Source organism: Ricinus communis, chromosome 2 (assembly GCF_019578655.1).
Source record: "Ricinus communis isolate WT05 ecotype wild-type chromosome 2, ASM1957865v1, whole genome shotgun sequence".
Classification (NCBI taxonomy): Eukaryota; Viridiplantae; Streptophyta; class Magnoliopsida; order Malpighiales; family Euphorbiaceae; genus Ricinus; species Ricinus communis.
In genome coordinates, this window is record NC_063257.1 from 4,838,176 (window position 1) to 4,850,045 (window position 11,870).

At 32.4% G+C, this 11,870-nt stretch overlaps 2 protein-coding genes across 6 annotated transcripts; one reads left to right on the forward strand and one right to left on the reverse strand.

Annotated features, from left to right (window-relative positions):
- Positions 1 to 55: 55 nt before the first annotated feature.
- LOC8280337 (putative pectate lyase 2) lies at positions 56 to 2,026 on the reverse strand. The gene is made up of 4 exons (XM_015724289.2): positions 1,763 to 2,026; positions 888 to 1,243; positions 653 to 788; positions 56 to 420 (listed from the first exon to the last, which is right to left on the reverse strand). The coding sequence occupies exons 1-4, from the start codon at positions 2,009 to 2,011 to the stop codon at positions 199 to 201; spliced, it is 963 nt and encodes a 320-aa protein (XP_015579775.2). The 5' UTR covers positions 2,012 to 2,026; the 3' UTR covers positions 56 to 198.
- A 3,907-nt stretch (positions 2,027 to 5,933) lies between these two features.
- LOC8280339 (rhamnogalacturonate lyase) lies at positions 5,934 to 11,673 on the forward strand. Of its 5 annotated transcripts, XM_048371215.1 has the most exons (17): positions 6,079 to 6,217; positions 6,697 to 6,785; positions 6,873 to 6,994; positions 7,603 to 7,662; positions 7,806 to 7,925; positions 8,047 to 8,166; positions 8,600 to 8,741; positions 8,989 to 9,159; positions 9,301 to 9,354; positions 9,538 to 9,693; positions 9,797 to 9,903; positions 10,021 to 10,111; positions 10,258 to 10,399; positions 10,513 to 10,672; positions 10,760 to 10,876; positions 10,973 to 11,108; positions 11,209 to 11,673. In XM_048371215.1, the coding sequence occupies exons 3-17, from the start codon at positions 6,951 to 6,953 to the stop codon at positions 11,464 to 11,466; spliced, it is 1,878 nt and encodes a 625-aa protein (XP_048227172.1). In that variant the 5' UTR covers positions 6,079 to 6,217; positions 6,697 to 6,785; positions 6,873 to 6,950; the 3' UTR covers positions 11,467 to 11,673. The 5 variants fall into 5 exon arrangements, with proteins under 5 accessions (XP_048227170.1, XP_015579796.1, XP_048227171.1 ...); XM_048371213.1 differs by lacking the exon at positions 6,697 to 6,785 and having other exon boundaries at positions 5,934 to 6,217; XM_015724310.3 differs by lacking the exon at positions 6,697 to 6,785 and having other exon boundaries at positions 5,944 to 6,217; positions 10,516 to 10,672.
- The last annotated feature ends 197 nt before the right edge of the window (positions 11,674 to 11,870 follow it).

The window sequence follows — 11,870 nt, forward strand, 5'->3', positions numbered from 1 at the left end:
ATAATTAATTTCAACAGTATGAGCATTTAGAAGCGGAAAAAAAGAAAAATTAGCATAGAAACAACTGCATACGTTTTATTTATAATTGAAGGAAAGTAATTGATATTCTTTTATGAAACATTGTAGTTCTATCCATGAAGTACAAAGCCTTGTGTATGTTGTTCTATTCATTCTCTTCATGGTTCTTTAAGTCTTGACTCAGCATCTAATTGTTCTTTGACACTTTAAAGCACCAGATGAACTTGTTATTGATTTGACAGACCTGGCATCTGCTACATGAAATTTTTGTTGATTGTTGTAGTTAGGCTTTGCCTTGCCTAGACTGCTTTGAATGAATGAAGCCCCATTTTTAAAAAAATCCCGTACAGAATAGAAATTCCATGGCTTGCTTTTGTCATTGAGTCCATTTCTCCATGTTATCTGTAAAACATAAGCTTTAGTTATTGATTTTAGTTAAATTCATCATCAAATCCTTAATACGAAAATGTTAGTTAAATTCATCATCAAATCCTTAATACGAAAATGTTAGTTAAATTCATCATCAAATCCTTAATACGAAAATGTTAATCTCTTTGAGAAATACTCTCAATTTGATATCATTAATTCATTTGATTTATTTGAAAATAATGATGGTAGAAATAATTGAGGGTACCTCTTTCTTTCCTCCTTTTGGTGCGATGAAGTAGTTAGCTTCACTCTTAATGCTAGGGTTCATACTTCCCCCAATTGCATATTGTTGCCATCCTTGGTAGAGGTTGTTGGTTACATGTGCATATCCATGGCGAACTCTGAAATTTATTTATGTGCAAATAAGAAACTGAAAAAAAGGAAAGAAAGAAACAATAGAATTCTGACAGTTTAAAATCTAATTAAATAAAAATTACTACCTTGGCATTCTCTGGTTACAGTTGGGACCAAAATGGTTGAAAACAACAGTCACCTTCATGTTCTTATCCCTTATGTACCCATCATCATGTCCAAGAAGCATAACTTTATCTTGGTCTTTAAACCAGTTGTTAGAGATGGTAACATCAGTAGATCCACGAGTGACATCTAGGAGACCATCCTGGCATGCATATAGTGTATTGTGGTCTATCCAGACTTTTGATGCACTGACTAGCCTGATTGCATCTCCATCCATCTGACCCAGTGGCACAATTTGTCCATTTGGTCCTCTCACTGAGCTAGGTCCTACGGCCTTGCAATGGTGAATCCTTAAACCATGGATGATTACATCTGTTGCCTGAATATCATAATTAACCGCACAGTGATCAATCACCAAACCATATCCTAAGATATTAAAGGAAAACGACAACAATCACATAAGTTACTATTTAGTGGGAAGTTTAGACTTGTTCATAATCCTGTCTAACCATCTAGCCCCTCCAATAACTAAGAGATTAGGTTCAGACAACAATTTTCTTATGAAAATTAGTTTTATTATAAATTTTTTAATGTATTTCAGTTATATTTTTATATAATTTTGCATTTCAAATTATACGTGATAAAAAATTTAAAGATTCAAACCTAGGCATAAAAGCCAAATGCCCAATTGGGTTTGGCCCAAAACCTTCCTGTGAGCATGTCTAAGTGGCAATAGTGTATCCTAGATTTTGATAACCTATTGTGCTGTGAACAATTAGACCTCAAATCTCAATGCTATAAACCATACTTCACAAACTGCTAATTAATTGTTTCGCCCATTGTTGACCATGCACTAAGATATGCTGACTATGGATAAAAATAGAAGTTAAAAACCCACCTTATACACTAGCAAACAAGCGTTGCCAGAAATGTGAACATCAACACCACGACCATCAAGGGTTGTAAAACTACTAATAAGAAGAGGTTTACGAAGATTGATATTCATGTTTCTTTTAAAAGTTATCCACACTTTCCCATCAATCATAGTTGCTCCATATCTTAAAGTTCCAGGTTTAGGGTTCAACGGGTCGTCGCTAGGATCAGTAACTTTATAAGGAGTAACACTTTTCCCAATATTGTTAGTCATCTTCCCTGCAAATCCAACAGAGCAAGTGGCCAATTGTTGCCTGCTTCTTCGCCAGTTAGGGTTTTGTCTCCAACAATTATCAATCACATTCATCTTTTGGGCAAGACATACATTTGGAGTGAATAAAAGGAAAAAGATGACCGTGCAAAGAGCCAAAGCAAAGTATCCTACAACCATTTTTATATACTCTCTTTTTTGCTACTTTAGATTGCAAATGCCTTAAAAGAGAAAAGAAATAAACAGAGGTATCAGCTAGAGGATGCCTTAAAGAGTTGGAGCATAAGAAGGTTTTATAAGTAGAAAAGAAGAGAGCAAAATTTACTAATGGTTGTAGTTTATTTAGTTGGTTTTAATGACATGGCTGCAGTGGAAGTATTTAGTTGTAGTTATAAGCTGGTTTAGTTTAGGATGGTGGTAGTATAAATTTTTAGTTGCCATTAAAACTATTAATAGAAAATATGAAAACCAGAAATAAAACTGATTTACTATTTATAATAACAATGTGCTTGTAGTACTTGTAGTGATGCAGACATTTTAACAGTAATAATTCAAAAAAAGTGAAAAAGTAAAATTTAAAAACATTATGAATTGTACGAATCATATTTCTACTTATTCTATTAAATTTATGATTCACCAAAATTCATATTAAAACTTGTCAAATAACAACGAAATTGTTTAAGCACCACTTAAAGCAGTTCCTCACATCCCATGTGGGTCCAACCACCCTCTCTATAAGCAACACTTTTTCTTCAGCTCTTTCCTTTTGCTGTTGCGCTCGTGATTTGAACCTTTTAAGACTGTACACGTGAATCAAAATTGGAATAATGCAACCCATTAGCATGATTAGTCTTTCCATGGAGTCGTGTTCGACTCCCTTTAACTAGTAATGTATTCACGAGTTAAACATATTTATAATACAAGTTCTGCAACGACAAAGTTCAATATTCCCGCTCTTAGATTCCACCCGTCTCTTCATTCTTTCATATTTTAAATATATGTACGTTAGAGCGCTAATATATATGTATGTACGAATATTCATATATTAATTTGGTGTTCTTATCTTATTTAGTGAAAAATTTAATAATTCATTTTATTTATGATGAAATTAACTTTTTTTTATAAAATTTATTCTGATGAATCAAATCAAGTATCGTCTAGTCTTTCTTTAAAATTTCTTGAATGATTTAATGTTGATATGATACAGTTTAATACAGATGAGAAAAGATGCTCAAAGCTGGCCTTGTAATTTCTCTGCTTTCGAATATATTCCATTGTCGAATCAACGAAGTAACATTTGTGGCAAATTACTAGTTGGAATTGTTGAGGTTTCTTATTCTCAATACCAAAAAGAGTGTAGCTTTTGTAATAAATATAGAAAGAGAGATCAGATTGAGAATGAATAAATGGTGGTATTGAAGATGTTCAAATGATGATAATGGATTTAACTATATGTTCTGAAAATAGAGACACTGAGAAAGACTAATAGAGAGAAACGTTGTTAACTAGTGCTCTTAGCCAAGGGGCTTAAATAACAGGAAAACATATGACTTTACCTATTATCGGATTTTTTTTTAAGGGCATATTTGTTCTTAGACCTAAACATCAGGGGCAAAAGTGTGCCTTTTCCCAATCATAATATAAGTAGTCAATTCTGTTCCTTTGGGAGAGGGACAAATGGTTGCCTCAGTTGAAAGTTTATAAAAAAAGAAAATAATTTAGATAGAATTTCTATTCTAAAAAATACTACCTTACATGCTTCATATTCAAAAGTATTAATTTAATTCCTTTGAAATTCTATTTTTTAAAAAGTATATAAGAATAATTTTGCTAATATTCAATAAAATGTATAAATTTAATTTTTAATTTATTTTGGATTGAAATTATTTATTTTTCTGAATCCTTTGCAAGATGGAAGGAACAAATTTTACAGTATTCTCAAGGACATGGGATTCGTCCCTTAATGGAAAGCTTGTTCCGATGAATGTAGACAAAAAGGTAAAAGAATATTTGGCAATTATTCATGAATGCTTTCATAGCCCAAAACAAATTAATCAATTTCATAGACAAATACAAATTATTATCATTATTAGTATTATTATAAGATTTCTTTTTTCTTTTTAAACCTTACAGGTTTGTAATGCTTCGTGGCTCGTCAGGCTTCTATACGCTGCCATTTATGATCACTTGAAGGAATGGCCTGCTTTCGACCTTGACACCACAAAGATTGCTGTCAAGCTTAGAAAAGACACGTAGAAAATCTTCGTATTTCCTTTTCTTTTTTCTTTCTTTTACAATATTACCTGTTCAGAAAAGAAATTGTCTTACAGTGAACAAGAAGGAACTTTCTCACAAGGAACTTTCTGCCTTATGGTGAATAGGAAGGAACTTTCTCACAAGAAAAAAAGCTTGGATAAAGTTGTCGTTAATTATTGTTGCTGTTTCTGAAAAAGGGGTCCTTAGATGTGTTGTGAAAGGTAGTTGAGAATGTGATGAAGCTACCACAAAAGTTGAATTGCTAATGATGGCAAGATGAGGTCGCTAGGGTAGCCAATAATTTTATAATTATAGTTTTGAAACATTAATGTAGTAACAGCTAGTTGTTATCATATAATGACTCATTATTATGAACATTTTGAAGATATTGGAATCTTGTATGGAGTGATGAAGAAACAATTCGGAACAAGGGTAACTTTGATAAGTATGCCTTATTCAGGATTCTCTCTCACAATAATAAGCTAACATCTATAGAAGCAATATTCTGATATTTTCTAATTCAAGAAACGAGAAATGTCTTTTTGATATCCTCAAACTATCTTATATACTTCAAATGTAAGAAATCTCTAGGGTCGGATGGAAATCTCAAATTCAAACCTCCACTTTTCCTAGAATTTATTTAATTAAAAAACTATATGTATACACAAATCAATTAAAATGAAGAAAAACATAAATTTTAAGAGATCAGTAATAAATGTATAATTTAAAATGTTACTCAGAAATAACAACTAATTATAATATAAATGGATACAAAAACTAATTATAATATAAATAGTCAATTTTGTTCCTTCAGGGGAGGGATAAATGGCTGCCTTGCATCGAAAGTTTACAAAAAAGAAAATAATTTAGATAAAATTCATTTACAGAAATACTTTATCTGGTATGTTTTATGTTCGAAAGCATTAATTAAATTCCATTTTTTGAAAAATTTCTAATAAATTTAATAAATGTATTTTTTATTTTATTTTTTATTAAAATTATTATTTTTGGAATCTTTTACAGGATGGAAGGAACAAAGGTTACAGTAGCAGTAGAAAATGATGAGCAAATAGAAGTCTCATTGTCAAGGACATGGAAGTCTTCCCTTAAGGGAAAGCTTGTTCCCATGAATATAGGCAAAAGGTAAAAGTATATGGCAATTTATACATGATATCTTTCAGAGCCCAAAACAAATTAATCAAATTTTATCATAATTATTATAAGATTTCTGTTTTTAAACCTTTCAGGTTTGTAATGCTTCGTGGCTCGACAGGCTTCTATACGTATGCCATTTATGAGCATTTGAAGGAATGGCCTGCTTTCGATCTCGACAACACAAGGATTGCTTTCAAGCTTAGAAAAGACAAGTAGAAGATTTTCCTACTTCCTTTATTTTTTTTCTTTTCTTTTACAATATTACCTGTTCAGAAAAGAAATTGCTAGTGACTAAGAAAGTGACACATCCACTACTATTGACTAATTAAGGAAAAAAGAAAAAGAAAAAGAAGAACAAATAAATTAACAGACAACCAAACAAGTAGGTAACAAGATGAAAAGGCTGCTAGTTTCTTTTTTAACCTACCCAAGAATTTTTTGACATTCCAGAAGCGGTCCTGAGTCTATGTCAGATGAGCAAAAATTCAATCAATAATTTGTTATATACTCTACTATAATCAACTACTATCTCTTTTAATTTTTTCTTTTAGTTGGATTCGAACTGGGGTCGAGTATTTCTTTATAAATATTTATGTGAATGCATAGGCTTCTAATTGAATTTCTTATGCAATTAAAAAAGTCTTTAACATTGTCAGGTTTGACTACATGGCCATAGCAGACAATAGACGAAGATATATGCCATTGCCAGACGATAGATTAAAGGACAGAGGCAAACCTTTAGCCTACCCAGAGGCAGTCTTGCTTGTCAACCCAATCAAATCTGAACTTAAGGGAGAGGTATCTCTTATCTATTGCACGTAATTTATTTTTCTTCATTTTGTGTGGAACAGCGTTATAGGACAGCACAAATGACAAGAAAATGCCTATGTTTTTGTGTACTATTTTGTATTGGAGAAAGAGTATATATACATCAGAACGTTTTGAGTTTTCTCTTTTACTCTCTTTCTTTTTGGGGTTGGAAAATGAACAGTAATAAATGGATTCCTTGCACAGACCGCAAATCAGCAAGATTTAGTTTTCCTTTTCAGAAAAATGCAGATTAAATGCAAGCAGCAATATAAATCTTAGGGAAAGAATTATCTCCTCACATTTGAAGCTTGAGCCATATAAAACTATAGAGCTGCTGTCAAGAGGCAAAAAAATATATTTAACAAAGAAGAAGAAGAAAACCAAGACCATCTATTTATTTTTCTATATGGGTTCAAACAAATTCTTGATCGTCCTGTTATTTTCCCTTTTCTCTTCGTTTTTTTCAGAGTTTGCAGTTTCATTGCAAACTTCAGACGATATTTATGTCGACCAAGAGATTCCACCTGCTGTTACACTGCAAATTCAAGATAGATATGTAATTAAAGAACCTTTTTTAAAAGAATTAGTTTTTATCATTAAAAGTTCTTATTCCTAAGCCATAAAGAGGTGATTCTTTTTGCAGGTGGTGTTGGATAACGGGTTCCTTCAGATCACTATATCCGTTCCGGAAGGACTCGTCACCGGCGTACAGTACAATGGCATGGCCAATTTGCTTGAAGTTCTTAACCATGAAACCGACAGAGGGTACGCTCTAAACAAAAAGCTTACTTTACTTGTTTATATCTCTTTATCGTAAAAAGCTTGCTCAAATCGAGCCCAGTTAGACATTACTAGGGGAACAAAGATTGTCAAATTAATTTCGATATAATATAAACAAAAAACTTTTCTTTTTAAACATAGAAAATTGTTTGCTAACCGTAAGATCTCAAGTTAAAACTTTATCGGGTTCAATTTCCAAAAACAAAATGTATGCAGAATTTCAGTGTTTAAATCCTGACATTTCTTTTTCTTATTTTTTTCCGTTTAAACATTTTGAAAGTGGCAAAAGGTGAAAAAGTACAATTTCAGGTTATCTGTCTTGTAATGGATAGGAATGAACTTTCTCACAAGAAGAAAAGCTTAGACAAAATTGTCGTTAATTGTTGTTGCTGTTTTTTGAAAAAGGTTTCCTCATATGTGTTGCGAAAGGTAGTTGACAATGTAATGAAGCTACCATAAAAGTTGAATCGCTAATGATGGAAAGATGAGGCTGCCAGGATAGCCAATAATTCTATAATTATAGTCTTAAAACATTGATGTATTAACAGCTAGCTATAATCATATAATGCCTCGTTACAATAAAAACTTTGAAGGTATTGGGATCTTGTATGGAGTGATGAAGAAACAATTCGGAAAAAGGGTAACTTCGACAGGTATGTCTACTTCACATGCTTCATATTTGAAAGTATTAATTAAATTTTATTCTCTGAAAGGTAAATAAAGATAATTTCTTAATATATAATAAATTGGATAAATTTAATTTTTAATTGAAATTATTTATTTGAATCTTTTGCAGGATGGAAGGAACAAATTTTACAGTGGTAGTACAAAATGAGGAACAAATAGAAGTCTCATTCTCAAGGCACTGGGATTCGTCCCTTAAGGGAAAGCTTGTTCCGATGAATATAGACAAAAGGTAAAAGAATATTTGGCAATTATTCATGAATGCTTTCATAACCCAAAACAAGTTAATCAATTTCATAGGCAAAAACAAATTATCATCATTATTGTAAGATTTCTTTTTTAAAACCTTTCAGGTTTGTAATGCTTCGTGGCTCGTCAGGCTTCTACACATATGCCATTTATGAGCACTTGAAGGAATGGCCTGCTTTCGACCTTGACAACACAAGGATTGCTTTCAAGCTTAGAAAAGACAAGTAGAAAATTTTCCCACTTCCTTTTCTTTTTTCTTTCTTCTACAATATTACCTGTTCAGAAAAGAAATTGCTAGTGGCTAAGAAAGTGACACATCCACTACTATTCACTAATTAAGGAAAAAAAAAAAGAAGAACAAATAAATTGACAAACAGCCAAACAAGTAGGTAACAAGAGGAGAAAGCTGTTATTGTCTTTTTAACCAACCCAAGAATTTCTGGACATTCCAGAAGCGGTCCTCAGTCTATGTCATATGAGCAAAAATTCATTCAATAATTAGTTATATGCTTTACTATAATCAACTACTATCTCTTTTAATTTATTTCTTTTAGTCGGATTCAAACTGGGATGGAATATTTCTTTATAAATTCTTATGTGAGTGCATAGGCTTCTAATTGAATTTCTTCTGCAATTGAAAAAGTTCGACACTGTCAGGTTTAACTACATGGCCATAGCAGACAACAGACGAAGATATATGCCATTGCCAGACGATAGATTAAAGGACAGAGGCCTACCTCTAGCCTACCCAGAGGCAGTCTTGCTTGTCAACCCAATCGAACCTGAATTTAAGGGAGAGGTATCTCTTATGTATTATACGTAATTTTTTTTATTTTCATTTTGTGTGGAACAGCGTTATTGGACAGCACAAATGGCAGTAAAATGGCTATGTCTTTGTATATTATCCTGCGTTGGAAAAAGAGGATAAATATTTCGTTTTCTTTTTTACTCTCTTTCTTTTGGGGGTTGGATAATGAACATATGGTAATAGAAATCCTGCATCCGTGAACCAATTCTTGTCTTTCTTTATGTGGATTCTGAAATAGGTAGATGACAAATACGAGTACTCATGTGAGAACAGAGAAAGTGGGGTTCACGGGTGGATTTCCACTGGCTCAGCCGTCGGTTTCTGGCTAATTACACCCAGTGCCGAGTTCAAGTCCGGTGGACCCTTAAAGCAGTTTCTCACCTCCCATGTGGGTCCAACCATCCTCTCTGTAAGCACCACTTTTTCTTCAGTTCTTTTAGTTTGCTGTTTTCCTCGTGATTTGAGAATTTTAAGATTGTACAAATGAATTAAAATTGGAATATGCAACCCATTAAAATTGGTATTCACGAGTTAAACATATTTATGATAGAAATTCTGCAAAGGACAAAGTTCAATATTGCCGCTCTTAGATCTTATCCTTCTGGTAATTCTTTCATATTTTAAATATATATACATTAGAGCGCTAATATATATATGTACGAATATTCATATATTGATTTAGTGTTCTTGTCTTATTTAGTGAAAAATATAATAATTTATTTTATTTCTGATGAAATTAATTTATTTATAAGATTTATGGTGATGATTAGTTCCAATTACTTGCCAGGTATTCCATAGCACTCATTATGCTGGAGCAGACATGATTATAAACTTTGGACCCAATGAGCCATGGAAGAAAGTGTATGGCCCTGTTTTTGTTTATCTTAATTCTTTGTCCACTGAAGGCGACCCACTTTCACTTTGGGAGGATGCTAAAAAACAGGTTTCTCATATTCACGAATCAAATCAAGTACCATCAAGTTTTTCTTAAAAAAATAAAATAAATTTTGAACGATTTATATTTGATATAATACATTTTAATACAGATGATGAAAGAAGTTGAAAGCTGGCCGTATGACTTTCCTGCTTCAGAAGATTTTCCACCGTCGGATCAACGAGGTAACGTCTGTGGCAAATTACTAGTTATGGATAGGTATGTATCTAATTACATTCCATAATTTTCTTCCTTCAATTTGTTTAGTAATTATATAAGAGGTTTTATGGTCATTCTTTTCTCTTTTTCTCCTTTTGTCAATTGACACTTGTATAGGTGCGTCAGCGATGAGAACATACCTGCAGATGGAGCTTATGTGGGGCTGGCACCCGTAGGAGACGTCGGTTCCTGGCAAATCGAATCGAAGGTGAATATTAATTTTTATAGTTCTGATTTAGCAAGTTAATGTGGGTCAGTATTTGATTGAATAGCTTTGTAATTTGTTTGCATTTTAATCTGTTTTTTGTTCGATTAGTAGTGAGCTTAATAAACCAATATTCTAATTATTCTCAGGGTTACCAGTTCTGGACTGAGGCAGATGAAGATGGCTCTTTCACAATCAGTAATGTAAGACCTGGTGACTACAATATTTATGCATGGGTTCCAGGTTTTATTGGAGACTACAAGAATGACACTGTCATCAACATATCTAATGGTACAAGATCATAACATGTAAATTATGCTTTTTTTTTATTATTATTTATTATTATTATTATTTTTTTGTGGTCTCTTGTTTTGCATTTGATTTATTAGTTTTGAAGTCAAAAGCAGGTAGTTCTATTGCTGTTGGTGATCTTGTATATGAGCCTCCAAGGAATGGCTCTACACTGTGGGAAATAGGTATTCCTGATCGTTCTGCAGCAGAATTCTATGTTCCAGATCCCAATCCAAATTATGTCAACATGCTATACCTGAATCATACTGACAGGTTAGTCTCTATTTTTCATTGCAATTCTAATGAGGAGACGTGTTTGTTCTTTTGTTATATAAAATCTTGATCATCTCCTATTTGCAGATTTAGGCAGTATGGATTATGGGAAAGATATTCAGAGCTGTATCCTGATGAAGATTTAGTCTTTACTATTGGCACTAGTGACTATTCAAAAGACTGGTTTTTTGCTCAAGTTACAAGGTAGACGCCAAAAAATTGACAGCTTTTGTACTTCAAAATTTCAGTATTAAGTTGTTTTAGTAAAATAACAAGCAAGTTACTTTCATCCTGATGCAGGAAGGATAATAGTAGTAGTAATAACACATATCAAGGAACTACATGGCAAATTCAGTTTGAGCTCGAGGAAGTTGATCAAAGTGCGACATATAAACTACGATTAGCACTTGCAACTGCAAATGTTGCCGAATTGCAGGTTAATTTGCAACATCAAAAGTCCTTGGTTATTTCTGCAATTTGTTTCCAAATTTTCTACATAGATTTATAACATAAACTAAAGGAGGTATTTCTTGAAGGTTCGGGTTAATGATCGAAATGCGGATTCTTCTCTATTTTCAACGGGGAAATTTGGCAAGGACAACACAATTGCGAGACATGGCATTCATGGGCTTTACAGGTTGTTCAATGTTGATGTACCAGGAACTCAGCTTTTGGAAGGGAATAACACAATTTTTTTGACACAAGCAAACCATGTTAGCCCTTTTCAGGGAATCATGTATGATTATATTCGCTTAGAAGGTCCTCCATTTTCAAACACCATCAAGAAGATGTGATTTGATTCAGATCTTCTTCTTTTTTCTTGAAAAAGAATCATTGAAAATTAGGTGAAAATTATTACAAATAACATATAGTCATTACTTTTGTCAAAATGAATAAAATAGTAATTAGAATGACAAACACATTTAAATTTAGGCCAGGAGCATAGTGTATACAAATATATATATTCTTGCGAGAAATAATTGAAGTGAAATTTTAGTTGATTCTTATGAGTTATTAACGACAGAATATTATCTATTATTTAATATATATATATATTTTCATTTTATCCTGCAAACTAAAACTTTGTTTGATAATCGACAATTTATTACTTTCTTTGCCTTTGAAATCGGTGGTTAAGCTTTGCTTGCTGGAGTTCACTATCAACGTCTATTACGTACTTCAGTTCTGATGAACTCGT

Excerpts from the sequence above, each read along its gene's own strand:
- LOC8280337 (XM_015724289.2), bottom strand. The coding sequence starts at position 2,011 with ATGACTAACAATATTGGGAAAAGTGTTACTCCTTATAAAGTTACTGAT. Across the intron at positions 789-887 it reads TGTAACCAGAGAATGCCAAG|AGTTCGCCATGGATATGCAC; the intron begins GTAGTAATTTTT and ends AATAAATTTCAG. Across the intron at positions 421-652 it reads CAAAAGGAGGAAAGAAAGAG|ATAACATGGAGAAATGGACT; the intron begins GTACCCTCAATT and ends TATGTTTTACAG.
- LOC8280339 (XM_048371213.1), top strand. The coding sequence starts at position 6,086 with ATGGCCATAGCAGACAATAGACGAAGATATATGCCATTGCCAGACGAT. Across the intron at positions 8,167-8,599 it reads TTCAAGCTTAGAAAAGACAA|GTTTAACTACATGGCCATAG; the intron begins GTAGAAAATTTT and ends CGACACTGTCAG. Across the intron at positions 9,160-9,300 it reads TGGGTCCAACCATCCTCTCT|AAATTCTGCAAAGGACAAAG; the intron begins GTAAGCACCACT and ends TATTTATGATAG.